This window comes from Globicephala melas, chromosome 19 (assembly GCF_963455315.2).
Source record: "Globicephala melas chromosome 19, mGloMel1.2, whole genome shotgun sequence".
Classification (NCBI taxonomy): Eukaryota; Metazoa; Chordata; class Mammalia; order Artiodactyla; family Delphinidae; genus Globicephala; species Globicephala melas.
This window is the reverse complement of record NC_083332.1, coordinates 44,508,923-44,523,118: the sequence shown is the minus strand read 5'-3', so window position 1 is coordinate 44,523,118 and position 14,196 is coordinate 44,508,923. Positions and strand designations below refer to the sequence as shown.

Below are 14,196 nucleotides of genomic sequence, written 5' to 3'. Positions count from 1 at the left end.
ATGTACAGAGGTGCCCTTTGATTTGGTTACTCTTGGAATTCATCCTAAGGCCATCAAGGGACCAATGCACAGGCACTCACAGGTGCTCAGAAAAGAGTACAAATTCACGAAATCTTCTAGAAAGCAACTGGGTAAAACACGAAGAAACTTAAAACAGTTTAATTCTTTAGACACAGGGATTTCTCTTTTATAATTTTATCCTAATAAAATATGAAGAAACTCTGAAAATGATTTCTACACAGCAGCATTATTTTTAATAATGATATTATAGGGCATTTACTGTATGCCAGTCAGAGAGAAGTATTGTACTTTATTTGTATTGATTCACTTATTCCTCACAACAATCTTTTCAGATAGGTACTATCAATGAAATGAAAAAAAAATGTTGCCTGTCATATCAGTAAACAAAGAATGTTGCAGCCATCAAGCCATCACAAAACAGCTGCTCCCCGGAGAGCCCTAAGGGAACTCAGGATAGAAACAGATGCCTGCCACCTAGCAGTCAGCCACCCACTAACCGCAGCCACTCCCGACAGTGCACCCTGAAGAGACTTAGGTTGAGAAACCACAGGACACTGCCCCCAGATAGCTGAGCTACATATCAAAGGAGTGATTTCAACGAGCCCTGACTTTTGCATTTTTCCATACATAGAAAAGAGCTAAATTCCTTAATGAGATATCTGGTTTTCTTTAATTAACAGTAATCTTTTGGGACTTCCCTGGCGGTCCAGTGGGTAAGACTCCAAGCTTCCACTGCAGGGGGCATGGGTTCGATCCCATTTTTTTGGCAGCGAAAAACCAAAAACAAACAAAAAACAGTAATCTTTTAATGTTCCAACTACCTGGTCTTTGTTGCAAAAACTCCTATATATCCCGGCCCCTCCCTTACCTCTTTGCAGCAGTGTCTCAGAGCTATCTGAGATGCTGTGCCCCAGGCTTAAGTCCTCAGTTTTGTCTGCTGAATAAAAATAATTCTCAACTTTTAGGTTGTGCATGTTTTTTTCAGTTCACAGTACAATCACTATTCCCATTTTACAAAATGAGAAAATTAAGGCACCAGTTAACTATCTCCTCCAAGGTCAATAGCTACTCAATGGTAAAGCTGGAATCAAACCCAGCCTGGCATGGGAGCCTATGATCTTCCCCCTCCCCCCACCCACTGGCCATGCCGAGAGGCATACGGGATCCTAGTTCCCCAACCAGGGATTGAACCCACATCCCCTGCAGTGGAAGCTCAGAGTCTTAACCACTGGACCGCCAGGGAAGTCCTCTTTTTTGGAATCCTAACCACTAGGCCACCAGGGAACTCCCAAGGGAGGCTATGATCTTAACCACTATATTACACTGCCTGGAAACTACTTGTGTGTCCCAAACCATGTTTTCTAAGAATATTTGGTGAAAGGGATTAAATATTAAATTTTTTTAAATGCAGTATACAAACCACAAAGAGTATTATATCAAGGGTACTTTTTTAAAATGATGGATAAGCAGAAAAAAAAATAGCAGAAGGTATTTCACACAAATAGTAACAATAGTTCTCTGGGAGGTAAAATCATGGGTGATTTTAACTTTCTTTTTTTGCATTTTTCTAATTCTCTGTAGGGTCTATGCATCACCTTTTAATAAAAAAAGAAGATATATATATATATATATATATATATATATATATAACTTTAAAAAATGTTTCTTTTGGGACTTCCCTGGTGGAGCAGTGGCTAAGAATGCCACAATGCCACAATGAAGTGCCACAATGAAGACCCAACACAGCCAAAAATAAATAAATAAAATAAATAAATTTATTTTTAAAAAATGTTTCTTTTGAAGAACATTTCACAAAAAGGGGGGAAATCCATGATATACTAAGTTTAAAAAGCAGAATATCAAGTTATATGCAAAGTATGATTCCAATTCTATAACAGAAAGAAATGAAGACGTAACTGAACTATTAAAAGTACCCATACGTCAGGCTTCCTGGTGGCGCAAGGGTTAAGAACACGCCTGCCAATGCAGGGTACACAGGTTCGAGCCCTGGTCCGGGAAGATCCCACACGCCACGAGCAACTAAGCCCGTGCTACTAAGCCTGTGCTCTATAGCCTGCGAGCCACAACTACCGAAGCCCGTGTGCCTACAACCCGGGCTCGCAATAAAGAGAAGCCACTGCAATAAGAAGACTGCGCACCACAACGAGGAGTAGCCCCCCACCCCCACCCCGTCTCCGCAACTAGAGAAAAGCCCACGCATAACAACAAAGACCCAACGCAGCCAAAAACAAATAAATAAATAAATTTATTTTTTTTAAAAAGTACTCCTGAGTTTCACTGGTGGCGCAGTGGTTAAGAATCCACCTGCCAATGCAGGGGACACGGGTTCGAGCCCTGGCCCTGGCAGATCCCACATGCCGCGGAGCAACTAAGCCTGTGCACCACAACTACCAAAGCCCGCGCGCCGTGCTCCGCAATAAGAGAAGTCACTGCAATGAGAAGCCCGCGCACCGCAACGAAGACCCAACGCAGCCAAAAATAAAAATAAAATAAATTTATTAAAAAAAAAAAAGTACTCCTGTCTGGGGACTTCCCTGACAGTCCAGCGGTTAAGACTCTGCGCTCCCAATGCAGGGGGCGCGGGTTCAGTCGCTGCATGACGCGGCCAAAATAAATAAATAAATATTAAAAAAAATAAAAGTACTCATGTCTTGGCGGTAGATTATAGGTGATTTGAGGCTAATTTAAATTTCTCCTGAACAAACATGTTTTATAATCAGAAAATTATTCCCTTTTTTGGAGAGCTTAGGCTAGAGTCCCCCTGGTGAAACCCTATCACATATACCGCTGAGTTCCCACTTTCTCTCCTCCCAGGGGTATCTGTGGAAGAGTTCCCTTTTAACATCTGTCTTTAATAAATTCCTTAAAGTCAGGAGTCACAGCATACTGTACAATCCTTTACGGCTAAGTCCAAGGTACTGTCAGTCTATTTTTAACACTGTGGATAAACTACACATACTGCCAACGCTTTGCAAGCAAAGATATGGAAAGAACAGAGTATAATTAAGTGCCTCTGGCAGCACAGTGCTAAGGAACACAGGGAATTCTGGGCCACTTCTCAGCTAAAACACTAGCTTTACTAGACTAAGTTCACAATAATCTTCTCTCCCTTCCAGTGTTTTCACACAGAATTCCTCCTTACAACCTCATAAGAAAAAAAGGAAAATAAAGAGAGATCCACTGGGATCTCAGGTTCTGCCCTCAGAAACCAAATACAGGGTAGAAGCCACCTTCCTCGCTGGCCGCAGGCAGAGCCTGTTTACAAAGTCAGCATAAAGAAATCTGAAACACCAGTGGGAAACAGCCATTTTGGTGTGGTGCCTGCTGCTTAGATCGGCCTGTGAAGAGTGGCAGTGGCAGGAAGGAGTGGTCCTACTGTGAGCCTGTAGGACATAAAGCCTTGGGACCCCCACAGTCTAGAGAAGCCCATTTCCTCACTGATGGCTTTAAACTGGTCTAAGATTAAAAGCTGGGAAGCAAAATAACTTTTTTTTTTTTTGGAGCAGCAGAATAAACGCCTCAGCACTGAGGGTTTTTCCTGGGTTAAGTTACAACTAGTGATGTTGACACCAATCAAAATAAGACAAATATAAGACATGCACCAACCTGTCACATAGACTGGGGAACAGAACTCAGGGACACCAAAGAAGGAAAGTGAGGCACCAGAAGCCACAAACAGATTCAGACTCTCCCCATCCCCATCCTTTACCCTTACTTATCTCAGGAACAAATGACTTTGGTGAAATTGCTTCTTCAAAAAGGTAAGATGCCTCTCTTCCCCACAGAAAAAGAAAAGCAAATTATGCTCTTCAAATATAAATTACCATTAGCATTATAAAAATAACCCACAGCCCCACGCATACTCCCCCGCTAAGCCCTCAGACTTACACATGCAGGCTGCAGCGAGGAGACGGCAGGCCAGGTACGGGGGCTCGCAGGTGGGAAAGGAGGGCTGGATGATGTAGTTGGCAAAGGTGATAGCGATAATGGCCTGACTGGTGGGCTCAACAATTAGCAGGGAGGCCCAGAGGCGGATAAAGGCAATGAAGCCCCCAAAGGCCTCTAGAATATAAGCGTAGCTGGCCCCCGACTTAGTGATGGTGGTCCCCAGTTCTGCATAGCAAAGGGCACCCACAACGGAGAAAAGCCCACCAATGGCCCATATGATCAGCGACAACCCATAGGAGGCAGTGTAGACCAGCACGCCCTTGGGTGAGACAAAGATTCCTGAGCCGATCATGTTGCCCACCACCAGGCTGACCCCATTCAGCAGAGAGATCTCCTTCTTTAGCTGCATAGTTTCTGTGGACCGCTGAGGCAGCATGCTGACATCTTCTTCCTCCCTGGGCCGGCTGGCCTCAGGAATGAGATGGTATGTGGGTGTGGGGCTCTCCAGCTCCCTGGCTTCCATGGCAAATAGTTCCTTCACAACTGTGTTTACTATGGCCTGGCAAAGAATATAAGTATGTCAGTCTAGGGTAGTGGCTGATAAGGCTCTAGTTCAGACCTGCAAGGCAGGCAGATTTCCCTGCCTACCTCTTGTGTAGGGACAGCATGACTCATACACAGACCTAAATACAATGAGCCTGTCTGAGTTCCCACCACAGGATACAGAGAAATGGAGGCAGGCTGACCTCCACTGCTCCCAGGAAAGACACCAACAGGGCTCAGACACGACATGAGGGTGACTTCTAACAAGAGTCTTGATGCCCAGGGTAGGCTGGCATTAGGTTTATCCATAGCATGGATTCTCCCTGAGGTGTAGGTTTTGCTCTGTTCTTACCAACTTAAAACCTACAAACTTGCCAGAGTCCCAGCACTAGGTTCACAGCACTAGCCAGCCTGATAGGCCTCTCAGTTTCCATACTCACTCACCTCCACCCAAACATAAACAGGGACTTCTGCAGTGTCCAGCCACATGTGGAGAGGTCTGTAGCTACTCTCAGGCCAGCAAAGAACATGAACAGGTGGTGGGAAGGGCTAGGAAGATGCTAAGACAAGGGCATATCGCTATTGCAGAGACTAGACCAAGGAGAGAACATCCATGAAAATACACACCCTTGTGTTGCTTTGTCCATTAACACCCACCTCACTTCCCACGTTGCTGCTTCCTCATTCAACACCTTTCTTCTTCTAAAGTGCCTAAAAGAGAGGGATAACATAATAAGACCAGATGAAGAAAGAACATTCAGAGGGCACCCTAATGTGGGACTCATCTGCTATTGGCTTATTTGCTTTCCTCCTCAGCCTGCCTCTCACTACCACCTGGGGCTGCAAAGAGATTCCCCCAAAACAGGACCCAGTAATCTTGACACCAAAACAAAGCTATAAGTCTCCTCTTATCCACAGATCTGGCATTGGAAGGCATCCTGTAGGGAGATGGTGTGCACACGTACATACATGCACACTGCTTCTTTTGGATCAGCATTGGGCCAATCCAGAAACCTCAAGGAAGCTGGATCCCACACCAACCTATCTATGAAGGACCCAGAATCTGTCGGAGGAAGACAAGCACCTTCCTGACCCTGCACTCAGCAGGACCTTCTCTCTTCCTCAATTTCTGTGCCCTAGGAATTGGGAATTCAGATCCCCAACTCCTACTGCATCTTCTGGAGAAAGGAATCTGGTAAGCCACTTGATTCCCTCCCAGGAGTCAGTCCTTTAAGGTCACAGAGATAACTTCCAGGAATAAGAATGGGATCAGTACGTCATCTTCCCAGAACCTTCTCATCTAGTCAACAACAACGGATGTGCTGGAATCTTGCCTCATGGAGCTCAGAGCAAGTGAACCACAGCCACTCAAGACTGAGTAGTTCTCAGGGAAAACTCCAATCTCCACAGGCCCCACTCAAAACTCCTGCCTTACCTGTCCCAGTACCCCTCCAGAGTCTAGACCTGAGCCCAAGTGAAAAAGCTCCTCTGGGGCCATTAATAAGCCTTCCCCCACTCCCAGCGGAGTTGAGCCAGCCTCCTTCTGCTTATTATGAGGCCTGGCTTTAAGGCAGCACCACTTTTCCTTTCCTCCTGGCACCAAGCCATGAAGGTGACTCTATGCAGGCACGTGGGAAAATATCTGTTTTCATGTGTCTGTCAGGTGAGCTCAGATATGCATGAAAACAAAACTAGGAAACACCTGAAGAGCCTGTCTCACATAGAGTCAGGTGCAGGGACTTCCCTAGTGGCGCACTGGTTAAGAATCCACCTGCCAATGCAGGGGACACGGATTCGAGCCCTGGTCCTGGAAGATCCCACATGCCGCGGAGCAACTAAGCCCGTGCACCACAACTACTGAGCCTGCGCTCTAGAGCCCACAAGTCACAACTACTGAGCCCATGTACCACAACTACTGAAGCCCGCGCACCTAGAGCCCGTGCCCCGCAACAAGAGAAGCCACCGCAGTGAGAAGCCCACGCAACGCAACAAAGAGTAGCCCCTGCTCGTTGCAACTAGAGAAAGCCCGCGCTCAGCAACAAAGACCCAACGCAGCCAAAAATAAATTAAAAAAAAAAAAAAAGAGTCAGGTGCAGGCTCTTCATCAGTGAGTGCTTCCATGTGTATGCTCTATGCACGTTAATAAACTTGATTGTTTTTCTCTTGTTAATCTGTCTTTTGCCAGTTTAATTTACAACTCCCCAGCCAAGGAACCTAAAATGGGTAGAGGGAAAGTGTTCTCCCCCCCCACCGCACCTTACATTCCTTTAAAAAACAAAAAAGTCAGTGCACAGAGACTTGGGTTGCCCACTCAACCCAACATGGAGGCAAGCAGAGAAACCTGGCCCCAGTGGTCACTCCAGCCTCCCCCTATTCATCAGACCCCAGCTGGTGGAGAGGGGGAGGAGGTTACCAGGTATTCTATTTGGACTTCTGATACCAGACTGTGAATTTTCTATCAAACAATTCTGCAACATCCAGCAGATCTGGTGTCTGCTACAATTTAATCAATTCTAACACCACCTACCTGGAAATAGCAACAGATTCCTCAGGTTAAGGGCTCAATCTTACAAAACAGCCCTCCCCACCCAACTTAAGATGCCAAATCGCAAGTCCAGGTTTTTCCTGTGCTTCTGACCAACTGGCTATGAATCGGAGGTTCCCACTATCCCCTCCTCGGGTTCAATTAATTTGCTAGAGCTGCCCACAGAACTCAGGAAAACAGTTTACTTACTAGATTACCAGTTCATTATAAAGGATATAACTCAGGAACAGCCAGAAGGAAGAGATGCAAGGTATGGAGAAGAGGCACGGGAAGCTCTCCAAAACCTGTCCTTTTGGGTTCTTTATGGAGGCTTCATTACAAAGGCATAACTGATCAAATCACTGACCACTGGTGATTGATTCAATCTCCGGACCCTCTCCCCTCCCAGGAGGTCGGACCTGGACTAAAACTTCCAAACCCTCTAATCACAGGGTTGGTTCCCGCGACAAGCAACCCCCATCCTTAGAGGATCTAGATGCTTTCAAAAAAATCACCTCATTAACAAACTCAGGTGTGTTGAAGGGGGCTGGTTATATGAATAACAAAAGACATCCGTTTAACCTTTACTGATCTGGAGCTATTTCAGGAACTGGGAACAAAACAAATGTTATAACAAAAGATGCCTCTGTGGCTCTTATTAGGAAATTATAAGAGCTGTGGGACAGGAACAGTGGACAAAGACCAAATAAATAATCACAATATCACAGGGAGGGAAAAAGGTAAACTCACTTCACTGGAAAATTTAAAAATAGGATGAAATGTAACTGCCTTGACTTCTAACTTTCACTTAAGATGTAGAAATCTGGGAAAAGCATCACTCCGACTCCAATGACAAGAAAAAGGCAGATAATCTACAGAATTGTAACTTTTCTTGAAATCATTAGAGAGCTGAGGTTACAGGCCAACCAACCAGACTGAGATTTAGGAAAAAACAGATACCTCCCAGAGAGATGCAAGTTCTGGCTTACCTGTGGCGGAGGGAGAACAATGGAACCACCATACAGGCAGGAAAGAAGAATTCAATTCGGGAACAATTTTTAATGAATTACTAAAGGTCAAGTTTGGGTTAGCAAGAGCCGTAGACACTTAGAGGGTTTTCTCCAGTGAGACCTCAGTGGGTGCTCACAAGAATTACTAGGCCAGAGAAAGCCTCTCAGAAGTGCTGGCCTGGAGAAGGAAAGCAGTCACTGCTCTGGGAAAAATATGAAGGTCCACCTGCTCCCTTCTCTAAAAATCTTAAACACCTGGGGAATGGGGAAACTGTCATTCCCAAGGCAGCTGGGACAGGGTGAAAGAAAAAATAAAACAATCCTCTCTGCCTGAGGGAGGAGCAGGAAATTCTGGTCCAGACAATTAGACATGGCAGGCTCACCCAGAAAGATCCCACCCCCCCGACCCAGGGAAATAGGGCCTGCCTAAGGCTGAGGCTGAACCAAGACAACAGAGAACCGCTCTACTCCCCACCACCAGGTTAGCAAGCACCCAGCAACAAGGCTGTGGTACACTGTGTGCTGAGGCACAGGTGTACAAAGAAGACCTAATGCTGAGGGTGGAGCATAAACACAGAAAAATGCACCCTCAGGGCAAGGAAACACCAGAGGAATTTGGAGCCACTGGTGCACCTAAGGTAATCATAGCAACAACAAAACTCAAACCCAACTCACCTCCTAACTGACTCAAACTCCCACATTAACAGGCTAGCAAAAGAAGACGTTGTACCCATTTCCCAGAATAAAGACTATGTACCTCAATCTCTACTTTTCCACATATTACATCTGACAATCAATAACAAATCACAAGCAACATAAAAAAAGCAATAAAAACAACCCACTATCAAGAGGCAAATTAATCAATAGGACAAGACTTAGAGATGATCCAGATATTGGAACTATCAGACAGGGAATTTAAACTAACTGTGACTGGGACTTCCCTGGTGGTGCAATGGTTAAGAATCCGCCTGCCAATGCAGGGGACAAGGGTTCGAGCCCTGGTTGTAAAAGATCCCACATGCTGCGGAGCAACTAAGCCTGTGCGCCACAACTACTGAACCTACGCTCTATAGCCCACGAGCTGCAACTACTGAGCCCGTGTGCCACAACTACTGAAGCCTGTGTGCATAGAGCCTGTGCTCCGCAACAAGAGAAGCCACTGCAATGAGAAGTCCACGCACCACAGTGAAGAGTAGCCCCCGCTCGCCACAGCTAGAGAAAGCCCGCACGCAGCGACAAAGACCCAACGCAGCCAAATATAAATAAATTTATAAAAAAAAGAATATACAGGGCTTCCCTGGTGGCGCAGTGGTTGAGAGTCCGCCTGCTGATGCAGGGGACTACGGGTTCGTGCCCCGGACCGGGAAGATCCCACATGCCGCGGAGCGGCTGGGCCCGTGAGCCGTGGCCGCTGAGCCTGCGCGTCCGGGGGCCTGTGCTCCGCAACGGGAGAGGCCACAGCAGTGAGAGGCCCGCGTACCGCAAAAAAAAAAAAAAAAAAAAAAAAAAAAAAAAAAAAAAAAGAATATACATATATACATTTATATGTGAATCACTTTGCTGTACAGCAGAAATTAATACAACATTGTAAATCAGCTGTACTTCAATAAAATAAATTTAAAAATAAATAAATAAAATAACTATGATTGATACATTAAAGGCTCTAATGGAAAATTTGGTCAGCATGCAGGAACATATGTGGAATTTCAGCAGAGAAATGAAAACCATACAAGTCAAAATGTGAAAAACTCCAGAACAGAGCATCTAAGAGTTGTAGGACAATATCAAATGGTCTGAAGTAAATATTAAAAAATATACTTTTTTGATTCTATTAAATGCCTTAGAATATAACTAACTGCCTAAAGCAAAAATAGTAGCAATGCAGCGTTAATATATTGCATAGGTAAAAGTAAAGTGTATGAAAACAATAGCACAAAGATAAGAAAGAAGAACTGGGAGTTATACTACTGTAAGATTCTTATATAATATTATATGTGAAAACTGATGTAATATTATTTAAAGGTAGACTGTGATTAATTAAAGATGTACATTGTGAAACTAGGGCAAACACCAGAAAGTTAAAAACGGTATAAATAATAAGCCAACAGTGGAGATAAAACAGATCATAAAAAATACTCAATCCAAAAGTAGGTAGAGAAAAGAAGAAAAAAGAAGCAAAGAACACATGAAATAAGTAGAAAACAGAAAACAACTAGCAAGGTGGAAGATTTTAATCCAACCATATCAATAATAACATGAAATGTAAATGATCTAAACACACCAATTATAAGACAGACATTGTTGGGTTAGATAAAAATGCAGAACCCAATATGCAGTCTACAGGAAACCCACTTGAACTATAAAGACATAAGTTACAGGTAAAAAGATGGTGAAAAAACATGTAAACACTAATCAGAACCAAGGGGGAGGGCTTCCCTGGTGGCGCAGTGGTTGAGAGTCCGCCTGCCAATGCAGGGGACACGGGTTCGCGCCCCGGTCCGGGAGGATCCCGGGCGGAGCGCGGAGCGGCTGCGCCCGTGAGCCATGGCCGCTGAGTCTGCGCGTCCGGAGCCTGGGCTCCGCAACGGGAGAGGCCACAACAGTGAGAGGCCCGCGTACCGCAAAAAACAAAAGAAAAACAAAGGGGAGTAACTATATTAACATCCGACGAGACTTCAGAATAAGAAGTATTGCTAGGGATAAAAGAGAACATTATATAATGATAAAGAGGTCAATTCAGCAAGAAGAAAATTCTAAACGTGTATTTCCCCCAACAGCATAGCTTCAAAATACATGAAGCAAAAAGTGATAGATCTGAAAGGAAAAACAGACATCCACGATTATAGTTGGAGACTTCAATACACCTCTCTCAGTCACCAACAGAACAAGTAAACATAAAATCAGCAAGGATCTAGAACACCTGAAAATGGAATGTCCCAACATAGTTCTTGTCTAAAATTATGTGAATTCTGAGGGGAAAAACAAACAAAGAAAGGCACCTGCAATAGGGCTTACCTCCATGCAGGAGATGGGGGCAGATCAGGGGTGGGAGACAGCCTTCCAACAGGGAAAAACTGCTTTGGCTCCTCAAGTTTCACAACAGAATACCAACCTTACTATCTACTGAGTTGGTTGCTATCAGAGCACAGTTAGAAACCCTTCCTCAGGTGCTGCCCGAGGTCTTTAGGATCAATTCCAACCTTCTTATCAGGGCCTTATCACTAGACCCCCTGCTGCATATGGTCCCTCCCATGGTCCAGCCACACTGAATTACTTACAGTTTCCAGAACCTGGAGTAGTCCAGGGTTTCCAGAGCCCATCAGAAAAACACATCTTTGCTCATACTGAGTCCTTTGCCTCTAACACCCTTCTCCTCCCACCATTTTCCTCAACATCCTGGCTGACTTCCTTCTCCACACATATCCTTGTGTCCCTGCATGTGTGTGTCTAGTCTCCCTCTCTCGAAAACACAGTCTCTTGGGAATTCCCTGGCTGTCCAGTGGTTAGGATCTGTGCTTCCACTGCAGGGGGCCCAGGTTCGATCCATGGTTGGGGAACTAAGATCCCGCAAGCCCCTCGGCATGGCAAACAAAACAAAACAAAAGTCTCTAAACTCATTGTTGAAGACAGTGTTCATTAAACAATTCCATACACCCTATAAGTAATTTTCTGCCTTGAGAAACTAGTGTTAAACCCCACTTGTAAGGACATAACACAGCTTTTAACAGGTTTTCATCATATTTTCCAAGCTCCTGTGCAGCAGATAATAAAGGAATTCACTAGACCACTAAAATTTCCTCATGAAAATTTAACCATGAAACTATCATATGCAATTTTCAGGGAGAAAAATTGTCTCTTTCAAAGTTCAAACAAAGAATATTTTACAAGCTGTATTCTAAAACTTTTATAATTGATGACTATGAAAAAAAAAAAAAAAAACGCTGTTGAGAAAGACACCAAAATCTTAAATGTGGTGAAAACACAGAAGACTTTTTCTTTTTTATACTTTGAGTTTTACAAAATTTCTACAATGAAAATGTATTACTCTTTTTATGCTTAAACTTAAATTATGTGACTCTTTACATTTGTCTTTTCACTTAGGACACCAGGAAACTCAATATCAAATTCAGCTCCCAATCACAGTGAACAGATACCCTCACTTTTCAACAGTACCTGATATCTAGTCTTTTCCATGGCTTTGGTTTCCTATTTTTACTTCCTCATTGCAAGTATCTTTAAATATAAACCACCAAAATTACTCTTTAGAAAGAGATATAATAAATATATAAGTTATTTATATAATAATTATAGTGTTACATAACTGTTAATTATGTGTGAGCCATTCTCTTTACTAGCATTGTACTCAAATAACTAACTAAAACGGTTTACAACTTGCAAAGATCCAAGAAAATTAACGAAGAACAGAGCAATAATATCCACCTGTGAGGAAATAAGCAAACATCACACTTTCATAAGCCACCTCATCGTAAATGGTCAGGTACGAAGAAGAAAATGAAGTCTTAGAAGTTCCATCACACCCACAGTGGGGTGTAACTGAACACGTGTCTGAGAACCAGCCTGGTCCTTTCAAGTCATGCATGTCTAGACAACTGCTGTTCCCTCTGTCCCAGGTCCCATGAGCACCACCTGCATCACTTTTGTAGTAATGTATCCACATATTCTGGAGGCTACAGCAGGAAGGACAAAGGACAGAAGTCAGGAAATTTCCTGTGTACCAAGAAATGCCAGAGAGATCAGTCATATAACTCCTATTATTTTTGGTTTGTAATAAAAATATGTCCACAGTCAGAAAGGGAAGGAGGCAGACAGGAGAATATCAGGCCTGTGGTTTCCCACAAATTTGTCAGGAAAGGAAAATCAAATATAAGAACTTTTAATGATAATCTGAGACCAAAGTTGGGAAGCAAAAGCCATTAGCACGCAGTGGGACCTCAGCAATGTAGGCAGCCTGGGCCGTTTCCTCAAGGGCCTCCCAACAAGAACAGAGAGTTGAAAATGATTTCAGGAAGCTCTCACAGGCTTTCAAAAGTCTGCTCCTCCCAGATCTTCAAAATCAGGGAGCAGCTCTCAGAGATAAGCACACCAGATGGCTGCGCATTCTGCTAGCCTGGTAGTGCTTTTTCTTCCCCATCAAGGGCAGAGACTGAATTCTTTTTACCAAGCACACAGTCCAGTGCACACAAGAGGTACTCAAAAACAAATGTTAAATTAAATATTGATTCCTGCTTATCACTGGCTATAACACAAGTGGTGCCCAAACTGTTCACTCAGTGCTCTGTGAAGAATTCTCTTAATGTTTCACAAATATCGCCTTCCATTTACGACATGAGATGATCAAACAAGATGACAGGATGTGAAGACACTAAGAAGAGCCATAGAAGCAGGAGCACACACCGTCCTCCCTCCAACAGGCCAGTCTCCCCGCGGCCCCAGGAAGCTCTGCTCAGGTGCTCACATCCTCAGGCTCGTCCCCTGGGCCTTTACTCATTTTCTGAGTCTCTCCGACGCAGCACAAGTTCTTTCTCAGCACCAGACTCACACTGGAGTATCTCACACGGTCTCTTTCACGTTCACAGGGTCGCACTCAGGGCCACTCTGACCGCGGTCTCTCTCACACTCAGTCTCTCACAATCTCCCTCTCTCAGTCCCTCTCACACTCATGGAGTCACCTCCACACTAGGGTCTCTCTCACACACACACCGAGTCTCCGTCACACTAACAGCGTCACCCTCACACTGCGTCTCGCACACTCAGGGTCACCCTCAGACTGACACACACACACGGCGTCCTCCTCACACGCTCAGTCTTACACTCCTGGAGTCCCCCTCACGCTCAAGGTCCCGCTCACACGCACGGCGTACCCCTCGGGCACGCGCTCACTCGCAGCGTCTCTCACGTGCCCGCGGCCCGCCTGCCCCGTGCTGGGTTACGGGAACCGCATCCCGCATGCAGCGGCGGCGCAGAGAGTTCGGCCCCAGCAGAACGCGGCCCCAGCCCGGCTCCCGCGGACCTGCTCCCACGGCCCGGCTCCCTCGGCGCGCCCGCCCGCGGCCCGTTACCTCGTGGTGGCCCGGCGCCTCCGGGATGCTCGGTCGCGCTGCCACCGCCCCCGCCGCGACCGCTCAGGCCCCGCCCCCGCCACGTCATCCGCCGCCGGATCGCGACAGC

At 45.2% G+C, this 14,196-nt stretch overlaps 1 protein-coding gene across 6 annotated transcripts in view; it reads right to left on the bottom strand.

The window, feature by feature from the left end:
- Positions 1-14,196, bottom strand: part of SLC7A6 (solute carrier family 7 member 6) — a 37,872-nt gene that overhangs the window by 23,003 nt on the left and 673 nt on the right. For 2 of the 6 annotated variants that reach the window (XR_009560133.1, XM_060289528.1), the window contains exons 1-3: positions 14,088-14,155; positions 5,131-5,184; positions 3,931-4,489 (exon numbers count right to left, since the gene is read on the bottom strand). Coding sequence is in view for 5 of the 6 variants with exons in the window: in XM_060289528.1 (XP_060145511.1) it covers positions 3,931-4,453 (523 nt within the window). In the remaining variant the exon portion in view is untranslated. The other 4 variants (XM_030863569.2, XM_030863570.2, XM_060289531.1 and 1 more) reach the window with 3 other exon arrangements.